Raw genomic sequence first — 20,233 nt, forward strand, 5'->3', positions numbered from 1 at the left:
GTCTGAACCTGGGCAATAGAATGAGACTATCTCTAAAAACAAAAAAAAAGAAAAGAAAAGACATGTAAACGTTTTCCTTCTCTGTTTGCCAGAATGTTTGTAAAACTATTTTGTTTATTAAGTAGTTTTAGGTTTGTTATAAAAGTTGAATATTTAGAATGTCACAAAAGTATGCAAAATATCGTTAATATTTAAATAATCATAAAAATATATAGTAAAAAAATAAATCATAGGTAAACACTGAATATTTGGCATGTTTCTTTTATTTCTTTTTATTTCTTTGTTATTTTTTGAAGACAGAGTCTGGCTCTCTCACCCAGGCTGGAGTGTAGTGGCACCGTCTCAGCTCACTGCAACCTCTGCCTCCTGGGCTCAAGCCATCCTCCCAACTCAGCCTCCCAAGTAGCTGGGGCTACAGGCATGTGCCACCACACCTGGTTAATTTTTGCAGTTTTAGTAGAGATGGGGTTTTGCCATGTTGCCCAAGCTAATCTTAAACTCCTGGACTCAAGAGATCCTCCCACCTCAGCCTCCCAAAGTGCTGAGATTACAGGTGTGAGCCACCATGCCTAGCCTGGCATATTTCTTTTAAATCTTTTTTCTAACCCTGTGAATGTAGATACATGTATAATTTACTTTATTGGGATTGTACTCTCTAAAAAGGGAGTTTTACATACAAAGTATTTATAAAATTGTTTTTGTTCTTTTTCTAATGACAAATGTGATAATATTGAGAGCAAAATTAAAGATTATTTGTCAAAAAAGAGGAGTAAGGGGGTAAAGCCAGAGCAAATATAAAAACATACTAATAAAAAACTATAATAAACACTGTGTTGTTACTGGCTGACAAATACCCATCATAAATTGTAATAAATATGACTCTTTTCCTAGAAAAAGCAAGAGAATTGATGGAAACACAGCTGAAAATAAAACAATGAGGGACAATAACATAAAAGTGAACGACTTAGGAGAAGAAAATGATACCACTCTTTTGAGTGCACCTGTTAGAAGATTTGAATGAATGGAGAAAACTTAAGCTTAACTGGAGGGTGGTGGGCCTGGTGGCTGGGGCAAAGAGGAAGATATCACCATGAAATCATCCAGGCCCCAACCATATCATAGGCTAACCTCACCATTACAGTGCAGTGACCTCTTGCTCAGTATGTGAAGTAGTTCACTGGGAATGAAACAAGTGTGAGGCCCAGCTTGGTGGCTCGCGCCTGTAATCCCAGCACTTTGGGAGGCCGAGGCAGGTGGATCACTTGAGGTCACGAGTTCAAGCCCAGCCTGGACAACATGGTGAGACCTCGTCTCCACTAAAAATACAAAACGTAGCCAGGTGTGGTGGCATGTGTCTGTAATCCCAAGTACTTGGGAGGCTGAGGCAGGAGAATTGCTTGAACCTGGGAGGCGGAGGTTGCAGTTAGCCAAGATCATGCCACTGCAATCCAGCCTGGGTGACAGCCGTGCAAATGCTTAGCTAATTATTCCAACACCATTAATTGAATTAGTGGGAGGATCGCTTGAGGCCAGTAGTTGGAGACCAACCTGAGCAATAGAGCAAGACCCCATCTCTAAAAAAATACAAATCAAATGCTGGCTCCCCATATATCACCAATGCACCTAATGATATGATGAAGCTGCATTTATTGCTTCCCTCACTATGGGAGAACACCACTTCGTGAAGCTTTAGCAGTGCTTCAGACAGGAAAAGAAAGATCAGAATTTACTGAGAAATGAAAAATGGGCTTAAGGCGGTGAGTCTTTCAATGTCGGGATTTGACTGGGATTGGGTAAGAACCACGAGATACCAACATTCTAGGATTGGTGTTAACAGCAAGAGGAGGATTTTAATGAGAGGCATTCAAAAAATTTTAGAGTGCAAACTGTTGGTGCTGTCCATTGACAAGTTGATGGGTCTTTGCGGAAGATCCTGTAATGCAGAAACCATTTGCCTGCAGAGAACGTTCTGGAAAAGTAATGCGAATGAAGACAGTGGACTAGCAAAGTCCTTTTATGTAGATGCTAACGTGGGGTTTTTGATTCTCAGTGTCCAGACCGAGTTTGGGGATAGACAGTTTTAATTTCCATATACATACATTTTTTAATGGACAGTGCACCTTAGGCACGTGTTTATTTTATAGTGTCAAAATCCTTTCATTTCTCGAAGGTGTTTGAGACCTGAGTTAGTTGCTAAACTAGCTAGTTTAAAGCTAAACAAGTAGCTTTAACCTGTCTGCTAAAACCTTCAGGTGGATTATTTCATTTGATCCTCACAAACACCTGTGAATCCTCACAAATACTTCACCATTATTGTCCCTATTTTATAGAAGAGGACAATGAGACTCAGAAGTAATAATTAGCTCACAATCTCGGGGCTACAAATACATGTTTTCAGGAACATCAGCAAAACCCTCTTAATCAAACAAACAAACGTAAACTCCAAAACCCTGCCTTATTCTTCTGTTTTTGCACAAGGGAGCTGGAATCCAGGTTCAAGATAATTATCTGGCCATTCTGTCTTCGCAGGGGTTCTTTTCCATTTCGGGGGAAGGGAGGAAAGGGTGGAAGCCGCTTCCACCCACTACAGTTCGGGCTTGGGTCAGCTCCCTAGGTGTCGCGGAGCGCGCCCCGGTGCCACCGACGGGGCCATTTCCGCCGCGGAGGCCAAGACAGCGCCGCCGGCTCGCGAAGGGTCCAGCTGACCGGCAGGCTCGCGCTCGCGGCGCCAGCTCTATTCTCTTCTGGTCACCAGGGGGCGCCAGAAGCAATGGCGTGTCCCGAAAGGGACGGCGGCCACGTGACAGGGGAGTCACGCGCAGGGTCGTGGGGGACCGCCTGGGGATTCCCGGACGGCTGCCAGGAGTGAGCGGCAAAGTGCCGAGCCGGCTTGGGCTGCTTTCCTCCCTCCACCGCCTGCTCGTTTCGTCGTGCGCGGGCCGGACGGTGGGGCTGCAGCGGCGAAAGCGACTGAAGTTCCGGAGCAGTCGCATGAGCTTACCGGTTACCAGGAGGCCCCGGGAACAGACACCTCACCCTGACATTGTGGCAGGTTTGGCCCTTCCCGCAATGCAACAAAGGAAGGACTTTGTTCCAGCCTTTCCCCTAGCCAGGAGAGGTGCTGTTAAATCCCATTGTGCCTCCCCACTGGCCTTGGAGAGATGAGCTTTCCCCTGTAGTACCCCAGGGGACAGGTCGACGGGATGGACTTTGTATCTCTTGGCTGATCTGGGCGGACATCCTTGCCCAAACATCCTTGCCCAATAAGAACTTACCCAGTTGCCCACCCTCCAAAAAAAGGAGAAAAATCAAATCAGTAATTTGATCGATCATTTTCATAGATATGCTGTAATAGAACAATTCACCTGGTTGTGAACTGGGCTGGGCAGTTTCAAGACCTGAGTTTGTTAACTGACTAGTTTCTTGCTTGGTGTAGAGGCCTTAGGCACTCTCACACTTAAACTGGCAGAGAGGCTAGGGACTATCTAGACTACACACTGGCGTCACTCAACTGGAAACACGTTTTACACCTCAAGACATCCTACAATTTCACAAACTGAGATGCTGGCTGTGATGTCTATGCAGCACAGCCCCAAGTCCCAACCGACAGAAATGGCTCAGAAACTTAATTCACCACGGTTCTTTTTTTCTTTTTTTTTTTTTGAGACAGAGTCTTGTTCTGTGGCCCAGGCTGGAGTGCAATGGCGCGATCTCAGCTCACTGCAACCTCCGCCTCCTGGGTTCAAGCAATTCTCCCGCCTCAGCCTCCTGAGTAGCTGGCCACAAGACCCGGCTAGTTTTTGTATTTTTTAGTAGAGATGGGGTTTCACCATATTCACCAGGCTAGTCTTGAACTCCTGACCTCAAGTAATCAGCCCACCTGGGCCTCTCAAAGTGCTGGGATTACAGGCGTGAGCCACCGCGCCCGGCCTCACCACGATTTTTTTTTTTTTTTGAGACAGAGTCTGGAGTGCAGTGGCACGATCTCGGCTCACTGCAACCTCTGCCTCCCGGGTTCAATCAGTTCTCCTGTCTCTACCTCCTGAGTAGCTGAAATTACAGGCATGCCACCACCACGCCCGGCTAATTTTTGTATTTTTAGTAGAGACGGGGTTTCAAGATGTTGGCTAGGCTGGTCTCGAACTCCTGACCTCAGGTGATCTACCCGCCTCGGCCTCCCAAAGTGCTGGGATTACAGGTGTGAACCACTACCACCAGCATCACCACGGTTCTTAATAGAAGTAGTCTATTTGAGGAAAAATGGTTAATTTGTAAAGAAACTGAATAATGTAATAGATTGAGGAATTTTTTTCCCAGCCTTGTTCTTTATATACCATCAAATCCACTGATTTTAAGTGTACAATTTAAAAAATAAATTTAGCCAGAAGTGGTAGCGCACACCTGTAGTCCCAGCTACTTGGAGGCTGAGGTGGGAGGATCACTTGAGTCAGGGAGGTCAAGGCTGCAGTGAGCTGTGATTGTGCCACTGCACTCCAGTCTGGGTGACAGATCAAGACCCTGTCTCAAAACTAAACAAATAAGTAAAAATAAATTTATGGAGTTATGCAACCATCACCACAATACAGTTTTAGAACATTTCCCCTATCCCCCATGAATTCCCAGAAGCTGTTTGCAGTTAATCTCCTCTCTCATATTTAGCCCTAGGCAATCATTTGTCTGCTTTCTGTCTGTATATAGTTGCTTTTTCTGGACATTTCATATGAATGGATTCATGCAATATGTGGCGTTTTGTGTCTCTGTTCTTTCACTTAACATGATGTTTTCAAGGTTCATCCATTTTGTAACATTATCAGTACTCCCTTCCTTTTTCTAGCTAAATAATATTACATTGATGGATATACCATATTGTTTTTCCACTCATCAGTTAATAAACATTTGAGTTGTTTCCACTTTTTGGTTGTTATGAATAATTCTGTGAATACTCGTATACAAGTTTTTGTGTGGACGTATGTTTTGGGTTCTCTTGGGTATGTACCTAGGAATGGAATTGCTGGGTTTTATAAAGTAACCGTATGTTTAAATTTTTAGGAACTTCTGGACTGTTTTCCAAAGTGGCTGCACTGTTTTCTCTCCTCACTGGTAAATGTATGAGGATTTCTATTTCTCCACATCCTTACCAATACTTTCTTGTCTGTCTTTTTGATTGGTGTCTCATTGTGATGTTAATTTGCCTAGATTGAGTGATTTTTGGTTGTATTTGGTTTAGCTAGTTTCACTTCATTTAACGAATGCCTTTTTTAGTGTTGTAAAAAATAGGAGCTGAAATGAATAATACATAGTCCTTCCTTGCAAGGAGCACAATGACAGTACAGCTTGTTAAGTGCTCTGAAGGGAGTTGAGGACAAGATGCTCTGGGGAGCAGAGAAGAGAACACTTAACCCTGCTTGAAGGCAGGTGGAGGAAAGTATTAAGGAAACCTTTTCCAGAAGGGGTCTTAATGTGCCTCTGGTTTTCTTTTGCTTATTTTAATCAAAATTATACGAGTACATACTGTAGGTTTTTTGTTTGTTTTGAAACAGCATCTCGCTCTGTCACCCAGGTTGGAGTACAGTGGCGCGTGCAATCACAGCTCACTGTAGACTCAACCTTTTGGGTTCAAGCAATCCTCTCACCTCAGCCTCCCAAATACCTGGGACTACAGGTGCACACCACCACGGCTGGCTAATTTTTAAATGTTGTGTAGAGACAGGGTTTCACGGCTGGGTGCAGTGGCTCACACCTGTAATCCCAGCACTTTGGGAGGCCGAGGTGGATGGATCCCCTGAGGTCAGGAGCTCGAGACCAGCCTGGCAAACATGGCGAAACCTCATCTCTGCTAAAAATACAAAAATTAGCTAGGTGTGGCGGTGTGCACCTGTAATCCCAGCTACTCAGGAGGCTGAGGCAGGAGAATTGTTTGAACTCAGGAGGTGGAGGTTGCAGTGAGCTGAGATCACGTCACTGCATTCCAGCCTGGGTGACAGAGCAAGACTCCATCTCAAAAAAAAAAAAAAAAAAAAAAGACAGGCTTTTGCCATGTTGCCCAGGTTGATCTTGAACTCCTAGGCTCAAGCAATCCTCCCACCTCAGCCTCCCAAAGTGCTGGGATTACAGGTATCATACTGTAGTTTTAAAAAAATCAAATAGTTCTACAAGATTTGCTTTTTTAAAAAAGGAATCATTTGCTTTCCTTCCCGTTCCATGTTGCCCCCAAAAGCAACCACTTTCTGTTCTTTTAACTCTTTGAATATTTACCTATATATCTTTAAAGAGCATATTTTTATTTGAGAAAAGGAAGCCCCAACATAGGCCAATTACTATCCTCACTTGCACTGATTTTTAAATTGGTCAGCCTTATTAAATATTAACACATGGTTAATTATGAAAGTGACCGTCACAATGCAGCCTACCTTCTGTCCATCTAAATGAAAGAAGACAGGCATGCTCAACAGCTAGCTACTAGAATAACTGAAGTAACACAATACATACTTTTTTAAAATGTGGGCTGTGCGCGGTGGTTCATGCCTATAATCCCAGCACTTTGGGAGGCCGAGGTGGGTGGATCACCTGAGGTCAGGAGTTCAGAGACCAGTTTCGAGACCATAGGCGAAACCCCATCTCCACTAAAAACACAAAAATTAGCCAGGTGTGTGCCTGTAGTCCCAGCTACTTGGGAGGCTGAGGCAGGAGAATCGCTTGAACCTGGGAGGCAGAGGTTGCAGTGAGCTGAGATCACACCACTGCACTCCAGCCTGGGCGATAAAATAAAATAAAATAAGATAAAATAAAATAAAATAAAGAGTGACTGAGGAATTGTTTTCCTCATTGGTGCTTTACTATCATATAGCTCCAATAAGCCAGCACCCAAATGTAACTGTCAATTATGAGGAATGTTATTTTCACTTAAACTTTAAAAGAAAAGCAAACCACAAACAAGCTGCATGATGTAGTATAGGAATTGGCAATCTATGACTTGTGAGCTAAGAATGTGTTTTCAGATGAAAAGTGACAACAAATTTGATGATAGGGAACACTAATTTTCAACCCCAATGAAGCAAAATGTTATTTTTCTATTCTAATCTTTTCATTAGTAGAACTGTATTATGAAACCTTATAGTCAATTGTTATTACATTTTAAATTTCATTAATTAAAAATTTGTACAATTTTGTTTTCTCTCATTATGTAAATACTTATATGGTATCCTCGATCTTGCTTCTTGGTTCGTAAATTCTAAATTATTAACTCTCTGACCTTCACAGAAAAGCTTGCCAACTCCTGGCTTAATAGAATAAAAAGTTGGGCTGGACGTGGTGGCTCACGCCTGTAATCCCAGCACTTTGGGAGGCCGAGGTGGACGGATCATGAGGTCAGGAGATCAAGTCCTGGCTAACGTGGTGAAACCCCGTCTCTACTAAAAATACAAAAAATTAGCTGGACGTGGTGGCGGGCACCTGTAGTCCCAGCTACTCGGGAGACTGAGGCAGGAGAATGGCCTGAACCCAGGAGGCAGAGCTTGCAGTGAGCCGAGATCATGCCACTGCATTCCAGCCTGGGCGACTCCGTCTCAAAACAAACAAACAAACAAAAGGGCTGGGCGCAGTGGCTCACGCCTTTAATCCCAGCACTTTGGGAGGCCGAGGTGGGCAGATCACGAGGTCAAGAGATTGAGACCGTCCTGGCCAACATGGTGAAACCCTGTCTCTACTAAAAATACAAAAATTAGCTGGGCATGGTGGCGTGCAACTGTAGTCCCAGCTACTTGGGAGAGTGAGGCAGAAGAATTGCTTGAACCCGGGAGGCAGAGGTTGCACCTCTGAGTGCAGTTGAGCTGAGATCACACCACTCTACTCCAGCCTGGCGACAGAACAAGACTCCATCTCAAAAAAAAAAAAAAAAAAAAAGTATGGAAAACAATTGACATATACTTGCTGTGTGACCTTGGGAAGTCACTTTATGTCTCTGGTCTTTATTTTTATTTTCTATAAAATTGAGCTAAAGGGTAATGGGTTGATGAGATAAACTCTACCATGAATCCCCGACCCCCTAAATTTTTTATTAATTAATTATACAAATATTTATTGAGTTACTGTTATGTACCAAGAACTGTTAAATGCATTGGGGATACAGCATGAAACAAAATTTTTGTCCTGAAAGAAGACACTGTTTCCAATGAAAAGAGACTTAAGATGCAGCGTGTGGTCTGAGACTGGATCATGATTTAAACAAACTTGCTTAATGGGACATTTTTGGGAAAATTAGGGAAATTTGTATATGGATGGTTATTAGATGATGTGAAAACTTATTAAGATGAAATGGTGGAGGTCATTAACTGAAAAGGGCAGTTGTAAAACATTTTGTACAGTATTTCATTTTTGGAAGAAAATGCATATATGTATTACATATACTTAGAATATCTGAAAAGATATATACTAAGCTGTTAACAGTGGTGATTTCTGTGTGATGGGAACACAATGTTCTATTTAGTTATTTTTGCTTTCGAATTTTTCACAATGAATATATACTGTTTTTGTAAAAATAAAAGATTATTTCTAATTTAAAAAATAATCTCTCTTTTCACAAAGCTTATAGCTAATGCCTCTTGTAAGTATTCATATTGCCAATTTGTCACTTTTTTTTTTTTCAGGGCAGGAAAACATCTAAGAATGGAGGCTCCCCCTTCCCTCGCAGGTAACAATGTATCAGGGTGATCTCTGTAAAACAGCTACTGAATGTAAACTGATGCTACTTGCCTTCCTCTGGGACTTTTACTGATAAGTAGAGCTTTCATAGTCTTCCCAATTTCAGACAACTCGAGATTGAATTCCTTCCTTCCTTCCTTCCTTCCTTCCTTCCTTCCTTCCTTCCTTCCTTCCTTCCTTCCTTCCTTCCTTCCTTCCTTCTTTCTTTCTTTTCTTTTTTCTTGTTTTTGACAGAGTCTTGCTCTGTCACCCAGGCTAGAGTGCAGTGGCACGATCTCGGCTCACTACAACCTCCACTTCCTGGGTTCAAGCGATTCTCCTGCCTCAGCCTCCCGAGTAGCTGGGATTATAGGCACCCACCATCGTGCCCGGATAATTTTTGTATTTTTAGTAGAGATGGGGTTTCACCATGTTGGCCAGGCTGGTCTTGAACTCCTGACCTCAGGTGATCCGCCTGCCTTGGCCTCCCAAAGTGTTGGAATTACAGATATGAGCCACTGCACCTGGCCTATATTGGATTTCTTATCTTGCAAAGCCAAGGTGAAGTCCAGACCCTGAAAAAGAAAATGTATCAAGATAAACGCTGCCTTGTGAGCCCTATCGATAGTCCTATCAATAGCTTTCTAATAATGGAGGATTTCAAATGAGATGGGTTTTGTTTTTAGGGTGACCAGCAATTAAAAAGAAGTACTAGAGAGGCAAATATTGGCAGTATACATCTAAGCACTGGTCAGAAAAGAAGGAACCCAACCCAAGAACTTGCCCAATCTGATACTGGAGGTAGGTGTATCTCTGTTGCATCCATGAACACATTGGGCTACCAAAGCCCGATGTGATTAAGCATTTGAATCATGTAACTGCTTCTCTTATTGGTAGGCCAGGAGTCAGCAAACTTCAGCATGTGGACCAAATCTGGTCTGCCATCTATTTTTGTAAATAAAGTTTTATTGTTTATTTGTTTATATATTGTCTATCACTGCTATTACCCTGTGATGGAAGAGTTGAGTAGTTGTGACAGATACTGTATATGACCTACAAAGCCACAAATATTTACTATCTGTCCATTCATTCATTCATTCATTCATTTATTCATTAATGAGACAAGGTCTCGCTCTATCACCCAGGCTGGAGTGCAGTGGAGTGATCACGGCTCACTGCAGCCTCGAACTCCTGGGCTCAAGCAATCTACCCACCTCATCCTCCCAAGTAGCTGGGACTACAAGTGCACCCCCCCATGCTCAGCTAATTTTTAAATATTTTGTAGGGATGGGGTCTTACTGTGTTGCCCAGGTCGGTCTTGAACTCCTGGGCTCAAGCGATCCACCCGCCTCAGCCTCCCAAAGTGCTGGGATTACAGGCATGAGCCACCATGCCCAGCCTATACGGCCCTTTAAATAAAAAGTTTGTGGACCCCTCCTCTAGATTCACCAGAAAACTGCCTCAGTAGGCATTACCATGGAAGAGAATAACCACTTGCAGTTATATTATTTTCTTTTTTTTTCCTATACATTTAAGTAGTGTTCCTTTCATCCAAGGGAAAATGAAGAAAGGGACTTTCTTTGGTCCCTGCCTGTGTTCACCTTTGCCAAGGACCTTTCTCTCAGGAATCCCTCTCTGCTCTTTTCAAGGAGGGTTTCAGGTTCTGTGTTATCACCCAAATTGTGACCTTTATAAAGCCCCACTGGTCTGCTTGGAATTTCACATGATGTGCCCTTCTCTAGATTTAGGTCTTTACATATAGTACTCGCTTATTTAAATTTTATTTGTCTTTCAAGGTGCCGCTCAAGAACCACTCCCTCCAAGATGCTTTCCTGGATTTCCTCAGCCTAAAGTAATCCCTCTTTTTCCTGAGTGAGTCATATCTTTTAGTTTATTCGTCTTGTTTGGCTCATATTCACTGATTTACATCCATACTCATTGCTTTGTGCTTATTTGTATTCGTGAGTTACATTCTCTACCAGATTTTAAATTCCTTGAGGGTAGGTACATATGTTGTTCAACTTTTTTTTTTGAGACAGATTCTCGTTCTGTTGCCCAGGCTGGAGTGCAGTGCACGATCTCAGCTCACTGCAACCTTCACTCCCCGGGTTCAAGCAATTCTCATGCCTCAGCCTCCCGAGTAGCTGGGATTATGGGTGCATGTCACCACACCTGGCTAATTTTTTTTTTTTTATAGCAGTTTCTTCATGTTGGCCAGGCTGGTCTCCAACTCAAGACCTCAAGTGATCTGCCCGCCTCGGCCTCCCAAGATGCTGGGATTACAGGCGTGAGCCACTGTGCCTGGCCTGTTGTTCAACTTTAAATAAATAAAAGAGGTTCAACAATAAAATAAATTGGTAAGTTCCCCCATGTACTTCAGATCTAATCTTTAGTTCTCCAATGTTTCCACTGAGGATTTTTCCTGTGAAATGCTGGAGTCACTTCCTTTGTCCCCAGTGATCTTTGTAATTTCAAGCGCCAGGCTTTGATTTTCTATTCCATTGCTTTGGTGGAGTTACTTCCACTAGGGGGAGCTCCTTACTTTGCTATATAGTCAATTTCTTTCTCTTTAGGAGACAAAAGAATGGAGACTTCCTCAGACAAAATGTCAAAACAATGGTAGGAAGTAGAAACTAAAAACATCTCCTGGGGCTTGACTAGGTCTCAGCACTAGCTTGCTCCTCAAATGCCATTTCACTTGTCATATTGCGTTTTGGTATAATTCTGGCCCATGTGTCAAGATTTCCCCCTACTCAATCTACTTCATTCATTCCATTTACAAATACATTATTGAGTGCGTACTTTGTGTCAGGTATTGCTGTAGATGCTGGGGCTTCATCTGTGAATAAAACAGACCAAGTCCCTGACTTTATGGAGCTTATATTCACATATGGGCAGCGGACAATAAGTGAGATGAATAAAGAAAATATACAGTCTATTAGATAGGGATAAATATAAAAGAAAAAAGCAATCCAGCATCTTGTAGGCTAGTGTAAGAATTTTGAATGTGATGGGAAGCACTGGGAAATTTTGAGTAGGGGAGTGATGTGATCTGACTTATATTTTATAAGGATTGCTGTGATTGCTTTGTGGAAAGTAAATTTAAGGGGGCAAGCTTGGGTCAGGGGAGGACAGTGGACTTGGGGAGAAGTTGTTGAATTTTGGATACATTTTGAAGGTACAGCCAACTGGATTTGCTAACAGATCAGATGTAGGATGTAAGAGGAATCAAGGAAAGCAGGGTCACCATATGGCATAACACTAATAGCAGTGACAAAAAAGTGTCTAGTGCCCCCTGGAGTTCTGTAATATAGCATCTCTGTCCAAGATGATGCCAAGGCTTTTGGCCTGAATGGTCGGAAAGATAGAGTTGCCACTAACTGTAATGGTGAAGACTGTCAGATGAACAGGGTTGGGAGTGTGTATTGGAAGCTCAATTTTGGATATGTTTAATTTGAGCTGCCAATTAGACATCTAAGTGAGGGTGTTGCATAAGCTGTGGGATGTATGAGCCTGGCCTTCAGGGGAGTGGCCCGGGCCAGAGATAAAAATTTTTGAGTCATAGACATCTACATAGTATTTAAGGTATGATACAGATGAAATCACCAAGGAGTGAGAAGAGTTAAAGAGAAGGAGACCGAGGACCAAGCCCTGAGGCATCTCAACATTTAGAGTTTAGGAACGTAAAGAGGAACAAACAATGGAGGCTAAGAAAAACTGGCCAGAAGGTAGAAGGCAAACCAGAAGACAGTGGTATCCTGGAAGCCAAGTGAAGAAGGTACTTCAAGGAAGAGAGAATGATCAACTGTGAAAAATACTTCTGGTTGGCCAAGTAAGATTAGGTCTGGGAATTTTTGGTAGAATTTAACAACATAGAGGTCACTAGTAGCCTTGATAAAAGCTGTTTCAGTGGACAAAAGCTTGATTAGAATGGTTCAAAAGGGAAAGAGAAGAGAAACATTGTAGACAGGGAGTATAGACAAATCTTTTGAAGATTTTTGTTTTAAAGGTGAGCAGAGAAATGAGTCAGTAACTCAAATGGTATGTGGGGTCAAGAGAGGGTGTTTTGAGTGGGAGAAATAATTGCAGATTTGCTCCAGGAGTACTTAGTGAGAGTTGAGTTCACTTGTACTTATTCACCTGCATTTCTTGGGGATAGCACCCAGTAATCCTCGGGGAAGGTAGCAATCACAGGACGGGATGTTGCCAATAGGTTTGAGTGGAATGAACTCTAAGGGGAACCCATGGATGCCCTTTAATACAACTGAATTCCCAGAACCTCTACAGTTAACAGAGCAGAGAGTATCTTCATGTATGGAAAAATTGGGGCTGTGAGGTCCAGCTATCCCTCTCACCCACATGGTGATTCCAGCCTCCTTTGCCAACCTTGAAAGATCTGGCCTCAAGTTACACTAAAGAGAGTCTGAGGGTCTCCTTCCAGAAACATTATCTATTGTATGGAAGGGAGGGGAAAAGAAGTTCTTACAGGTGCTGTGAAGCTGACTAAAACCCCAGGGAGCGTTTCAACTAAGTGAGAAACTTGACATAAATTTTCTGGCCACAGATTCACTGGTCATTTCCCTGTTCCTTGGTGAGAAGTGGCCTCAGCAGTAGAAGACAGTTTAGTGCTGGGCTTGCTTCTTAGCTTTGTACTTTAGTAGTGGTGGCTTTGGAGACACATACAAGTTTTACTGGTCTCCATGTAGCGTTTTGGTTTGAATTTTTTAAAATTATTTTTATGTTTTTGAGATACAGTGTCGCTCTGTCACCCAGGCTGGAATGCAGTGGTGTGATCTTGGCTCGCTGCAACCTCCCCCTCCTGGGTTCAAGCAGTTCTCCTGCCTCAGCTTCCCGAGTAGCTGGGACTACAGGCACCTGCTACCACGCCTGGCTAAATTTTGTATTTTTAGTAGAGACGGGATTTCACCATGTTGGCCAGGCTGGTCTCGAACTCCTGACCTCAAGTGACCTGCCTGCCTCAGCCTCCCAAAGTGCTGGGATTACAGGCATGAGCCACTGTGCCTGGCCTGAATTTCTTTCCTATTCTCATACTTCAAGGCCCAGATCATATGTTACCTGCTCTACAGAGCCTTCTTTGAGCTCCCTCAGGCAAAAGTCATCATTTCCTCTCTGCATCTATAGTATTTTTTTCTCTTGCTTTCTCTTAGCACATATCACATTGTGTTATGGTTGTGTGGTTATAAACTGATGAGGCAGTAGAGTATAATGATGAGAGCATGGGTTCTGGAGCTAGGCTGCTTATATTCAAATGGTGGCTCTTGCAACTTGCTTAACCTTCCTGAGTCTCAGTTTCTTATCTGTCTCATCTCAGTTTAATAATAACAATATGACTGGGGTCTCATAATAGGGATTTTGTAAAGATTAACGAGACTAACAATGTGAAGTACTTAGAACAGTGCCCAGCTTACTATTAAGCACTTACTTAACAGTGAGTGCTTAGTGACCGTTCATTGTTTGTTTCTCTTCTTATTGAGGAATAGGACCATATTTTTTCTCTTTGTACCACTAATGCTTAGCACTGGGCTTGGCAGAGAGTACTGGATATCTACTTAATCAATTTTTGTGTGAATAAACCAGGTTTCTAAATGAAACCAATTTCAGTTCTTATTTAATAGTTTCATAGGTATATAGCCCTTTTATGAGATCACTCATTCATTCCTGTGTGCCACTCTGTGTAGTAGTTAAGAATGGAGGTTCTGGAGCCTGATCACCTAGTTTGTATTGTTGCTTTGCCAGTTATTGGCTGGATGGGGTTAGGCATGATATTTAACATCTCAGTGCCTCAGCTCTCTCACCTGGAAAATGAGGAGAAATACAGGATATTAAACATAGAGTTTCTGAACACTCAAAAGTTAACTATCAGTATTATTCATCTTATCAGCAATTAAACAACTTAATGAACACCTACAATGTTCCAGTCATTGTGCTAACAACGGGGATGCAGAGATGAAAAAGGCTTGGTCCCTGCTCTCAGAAATCCTATAAGCTAGTGAAGGAAAGAAATGCGATCAAATCAGTATGTATGCAGCCTAGCAGAAGAAGGGATCAATTTAACAGGCGGGAACAGGAACAGGAACAGGAAAAGGCAGGGTAGTAAGACTTTATAGAGGAGGGAAATCCTGAGCTTCGTATCTGTGAGTTGGCAGGCCTGGGATATTAATGTCAAGTACACATTGAAATCTCTTTTATGGTTCATCAGAGATGAGTTTTATAACAGATTTCTCCCATCAGATTTTCTTTTTTGTTTGTTTGTTTTTGTTTCACTGAAAGCATTTACCTGGAAGATGTTCTTAATAGGACCACTTAACAACCCTCCAGACAGTGATGATCCCCTGTCCTCACTTGGAAACACGGTGACTGTACTGCTGTGCGGCTCCTCGTTCTCACCTTGCCTTCTGAGAGATCTGGCTGGTTGTAGGAGCATGATTACTGGATTCAACATTGCATCCAGACTTGAGAGTTCTGTGTTCATATCTGGTTTGAAAAAGAATTTTTGAATGACTTCTGTCTGTCCTGTTTGCATGGAAACAGAAACAGGGCTAATTGTTTCAGGGACCCCCAATCTGCTATTTAAATGAATATTATGATAAATGCATATAACCAAGACCAGTATTGATATTGCCTTCTAGTTAGGGGACCTAAGAAAACTTTTAATCCTTCTCAGAAAATATGGAATTATCATGTGAATAAATCTTGTCTGATGCCTAAAAAAGAAAGCCTCACCCTGGCCTGGAGCGGAGGCTCACGCCTGTATTCCCAGTACTTTGGGAGGCCGAGGTGGGTGAATCACAAGGTCAGGAGTTCAAGACCAGCCTGGCCAAGATGGTGAAACCCCATCTCTACTAAAAATACAAAAAAAAATTAGCCAGGCGTGGTGGTGGGCACTTGTAATCCCAGCTACTAGGGAGGCTGAAGTAGAGAAGTGCTTGAACACGGGAGGCGGAGGTTGCAGTGAGCCGAGATCACGCCACTGCACTCCAGCCTGGGCGACAAAGCAAGACTCCATCTTAAAAAAAAAAAAAAAAAAAAAGTCTCACCCTGCATTTTGAATCCGAGAGAACCTGTTCTGGGCCAACAATGCACCACCAGCCTTTCCCAAGTGCACCAAACATAGTTTTGAATAGTTTTCCTTGGACAAAGCTCCTCTTTCCTTTTGAACTTCAGCCAGAGAGCCCTCACAGGCAGAAGACTAAATTTCAGATGCTTCTGTCTTGCCCTCTCCCTCCCTCTCAATAAATTTTCAGGAAAAGTTGGCATTTAGATTCTTTTCCCACCCTAACAATCAGGCAGGAAAGAAGTAGAGAAAATAGCATATGTTCTAAGCAAAGGCCGGGGTCCCCTTTCTAGCTCGCCCTTTTAATAGAGGCCTCTCAGAGATGGTGGGACTGGAGCTACAATTAAATTATTGAGATCAAAGACAGGGTGCAGATAGATAAAAATCTTAATGTCTTTTGTCTCTCAGAAAACCAATAAAGCCATCGAAGCTTGTCTAGTTCCCCCAAGTAGTTAATGAGAACAATAGAATTTTGAGTTCCTGGTGTTCCTTTGGAGCTGATTTTGGCAGATGACAAGCGGTTTGTAAAAGGGCTTATTATTCGAGTAGAGCTTTGGCTGCCTGACTTTTAAGGTTGATTATTTGTTTTGCATGTTGTATAACAGGAGTGTTGGGCAATGCTCAGAAGAGGTTTTCGGGGTCAGAGATGTAAGGACTTCTCTGACTGTCTTCTCCCAACAGAACTAGATTCCAGCTGCGGAGCAAGAGGCAAGCTTGTACACAGGACCCAAGCCATGGCTTTTGGATAGCCCCTTATCAGCAGACAGGCCTTTTCACTGGTTTCTTTAGGGGGAGAATATATCAAAATTTCTATCAAGTCAGTAACCCAAGAAAAATATTTCTCTGTGTATGTAAGTTTACAAATTTTCATTGGTGATGTGACCTGCTTTTTAAAGAAACATTTTTAAAGACATAGTTTGGTCTTTTCCAATAAGCAGTTGTATATGGGGTCGCTGTCAGCTCAGTAAGTAGATGCTCTGAAAGGTAGAGCCTTCAACTGGTTGTAATGAAAAACATTTAAAAGAAGTCTTCCCTCATTGGTGAAGAGTGCCAAGTGGAAGTGGTCCCAGCCCTTTCGTTTTCAAGGTTTTAAGTGTTGTGCTTCCTGGCCAGGTACAGTGGCTCACACCTGTAATCCCAGAGCTTTGGGAGGCTGAGGCAGGTGGATCATTTGAGGTCAGGAGTTCGAGTCCAGCCTGGACAACATGGCGAAACCCTGTCTCTACCAAAAATACAAAAAAAAAAAATTAGCCAGGCATGGTGGTGCGCACCTGTAATCCCAGCTACTGGGGAAGCTAAGGCAGGAAAATCTCTTGAGCCCAGGGGATGGAGATTACAGTGAATGGAGATCGTGCCACTGTACTCCAGCCTGGGTGACAGAGTGAGACTCTGTCTCAACAAATAAAAATAAAAAAATAAATGAAGTGTTGTGCTTCCTATCTTATACTGGACCTGCTGGCTCACCGAGACATATAGAGAGGCAAATATTAGACATTTTAGAGACAGTGAATGAAGGAGGTTCCTCTCCCTCCTATTCTAAACTTTAAAAAATACACTGAGCCAGGGCCTACAAGAAATTGAGACTTTTTTTTTTTTTTTTTTTTTTTTTTGAGATGGAATCTTGCCATGTCATGGAAGCTGGACTTGAATTTCTGGGCTCAAGCAATCCTCCTGCTTCAGCCTCCCAGGTAGCTGGGACTACAGGTGCTTGCCACTATCAGATGTCTTTGATAAGCAGAAACTTAGTTGTGTCTCCTTTTTTGTTTGTTTTTTTAATGGGAACCTAATATATGAGGGAGTTCTGTGTATAAAGGCTATAAGCTAGCATTTGTGTCCAGTGCCGTCAGTAAAATGGGAAGTGGCAGAAGGAGATGATAGGTACCTAGGAAGAGATTTCATGAGCTATTCAATAAGTTTTGGATGCTTTTTGATATTTGGAAGATGTGTGTCCTTAGGAGAGATGGCCTCTACACTTGAAGTTACTAATTCATGGCAAACCATTCTCCTTCAAAGACAACGTTTTGTTGAAGAGAGTCTTGGGAAGCATGAAATCTGATCATCCTGGTAGAGTTTGTGTCTCTAAAAGGAACTATACATTGTGGGTGTGAGTAGCTTAATTTCTTGCACTAAAGTCTTTGGCATCCTAAATGAACACTGCTTTGGTGCCTGTATTAGTCAGGATAGGCAAGACCGATACAGAAAATAACAGAGGTTTATTTGTTGCTCACATAATGTTTGATATAGACTGGTTGGCCTTCTTCTATCTTGTAGCTATGCCGTCTGGAACAGATGACTTCCAAGGACACCGTAGCAAAGAAAAAGAGAACCGGAAGCCCATGTGCCTTAATCGCCTCATCCCAGAGGTAACACAGAACTTCTGCATACATTTCATTGGCAGGAACTAATCACCTAGCCCCAATTTAACCACAAGGAAGACTGGGATATGTAGAGGCATACCTAGTAGATTTCATGTCTATTAACAGTCTCTGCTATACCCCCTCAGTACCAACTGACCACTAACTTCCCACCCCACTCACCAGGAATGTATAGCTGCTGCTAATTTTTCGAATTCAGTAAGAGACTGGATTGTGAATATTAGACCACCTCTTCAGTCTAACAGACAGTGCTTGTTTTACCTAAGGCAAGGAGGCAGCACAGGCAGTACTCACTTGTTTGTCAGTTACAGTCCTTTTCCTTTCCCTCTCTCATTACTCACCGTAAAACACACATTGTCCCTTCTACTTCTGTCCCAAGCGTCACACTCATAAGAACATAAGAAGTGCCCCCAGATCAAACAGGAGTGCTTGAATAGAAAGTGAGATATTTCTTCTTTATGAGGTTGACCTTATAAGGCTGAGGCAGGTTGTGCCTAATTATGTAGGGACCCTAATGTCTCATGGTTGTGTCACCATAAATTAATTAATGATTAACCCTCTAACAAGGCTAAGTGAACAGAATTCCCCAGTGTCCTGAGAGAAGGAAAGTTAATGTGGTCTTTCTCCCAAGAAGAGGATAACCAGTGGATCCTTTTCCAGATTTCTCACTAGAAGTAAAGACCAAATTTCCAGAAGGAACCTGGGAGATAAAAAGTGGTTGGCTGCTCCTGACCTGACTCATAGTGTTTAACTGAACCATACTACTAGTGTATACTAGTGTGTGTGTATGTACATGCACACACACATTCACACACAATCCTATGGTATTTGGTGACTTTGGATGCCCAGCTCTTGTAACAATTTCCTGCTGTCATTCTTTTTCCTTTGAATCTCAGGGGTGAGCAAACTAAAGAAATACTATCATCTTACTGCCTTTAGTGTCTTCCTTAGAAAAGGAGTGGCTGGAGTCAGTGTAGATCAACCCAAGTAGTGCAAATCTGCCAGAATTGCAGCTCAGCTTCCTTACCTCCAACATGTGTACCTTTCTGAAGGGTAGGCTGTTAAGCCAGACATAGGTAAGTTATCCACTCTGTGCATAACTGTCTGGCTTGGCTTAGAAGCATGAAAGGGGCAGAAATGTAAGATGGGTAAAGGAGGGCTGCATCTGAAATAGGGCCATGATGATTAGTTCTCCCTTTCCTTCCTTTGGCTTCATTGCTGTATTCCATGTGGGTCTTGATATCTTGAGACTGGATGCGATACCCAAATAGTCAGTCCTTGAATGTAAATCATATCCTTGTACAGAATCACTGCCAAACTCAGTATGGTTAAAAGATTTTTAACACCCAGCTGCAGCATTCACTCTGGTTGGAATTGGCCATTTAAATTTATTTCACATATGTAAGTATCATATCCTTTATAATGCATTCTTAATTGTTGCTCGGTTCTTCCAGATTGAATTCCTTTGAAAAATTCCTTATGTAATCTTTTAATTCTAGTTGGAAAACATCACTTGACAGTTGCTGTTTATACAGGCATGCCTCGTTTTATTGTGCCTGGCTTTATTGTACTTTGCAGATACTGTGTTTTTCACAAATGGAAGGTTTGTGGCAACTCTGTATTGAGCAAGTCTGTTGGCATCATTTTCTCAACAGCATGTGCTAACTTTGTCTCTGTCTCACATTTTGGTAATTCTCTCAATGTTTCAAACTTTTTCATTATGATTATATCTGTTATGTGGAGCTGTGATCAGTGATCTTTGATGTTACCATTATACTTGTTTTGGTGTGCCACAAACTGTGCCCAGATAAGACAGTGAACTTAATTGATAAATGTTTTATGTGTTCAGACTGTTCCACTGACTGGCCCTTCTCCAAACTCTCTCCCTCTCCTTGGGCCTCCCTATTCCCTGAAATATAACAATATTGATATTAAGCCAAGTAATAGCCCTACAATGATTTCTAAGTGTTTAAGTGAAAGGAGAGACACATATCTTTCACCTTAAATCAAAAGTTAGAAATGACTAAGCTAGGTGAGGAAGGCACGTCAAAAGCCCAGCGAGGCCTCTTGTGCCAGTTAGCCAAGTTGTGAATGCAAAGGAAAA

At 42.4% G+C, this 20,233-nt stretch overlaps 1 protein-coding gene across 1 annotated transcript; it reads left to right on the forward strand.

The window, feature by feature from the left end:
• The first annotated feature begins 1,769 nt into the window (after positions 1-1,769).
• On the forward strand, positions 1,770-18,250 carry LOC144338533 (uncharacterized). The gene is made up of 8 exons (XM_077988417.1): positions 1,770-1,793; positions 2,530-3,052; positions 5,050-5,100; positions 8,646-8,689; positions 9,366-9,480; positions 10,476-10,551; positions 10,880-11,036; positions 18,026-18,250. The coding sequence occupies exons 1-4, from the start codon at positions 1,770-1,772 to the stop codon at positions 8,660-8,662; spliced, it is 615 nt and encodes a 204-aa protein (XP_077844543.1). The 3' UTR covers positions 8,663-8,689; positions 9,366-9,480; positions 10,476-10,551; positions 10,880-11,036; positions 18,026-18,250.
• Positions 18,251-20,233: the final 1,983 nt, after the last annotated feature.

Source organism: Macaca mulatta, chromosome X (genome assembly GCF_049350105.2).
Source record: "Macaca mulatta isolate MMU2019108-1 chromosome X, T2T-MMU8v2.0, whole genome shotgun sequence".
NCBI lineage: Eukaryota > Metazoa > Chordata > Mammalia > Primates > Cercopithecidae > Macaca > Macaca mulatta.

Excerpts from the sequence above, each read along its gene's own strand:
- LOC144338533 (XM_077988417.1), top strand. The coding sequence starts at position 1,770 with ATGTCGGGATTTGACTGGGATTGG. Across the intron at positions 1,794-2,529 it reads CGGGATTTGACTGGGATTGG|GGGTTCTTTTCCATTTCGGG; the intron begins GTAAGAACCACG and ends CTGTCTTCGCAG. Across the intron at positions 3,053-5,049 it reads TCACCCTGACATTGTGGCAG|GAACTTCTGGACTGTTTTCC; the intron begins GTTTGGCCCTTC and ends TTAAATTTTTAG.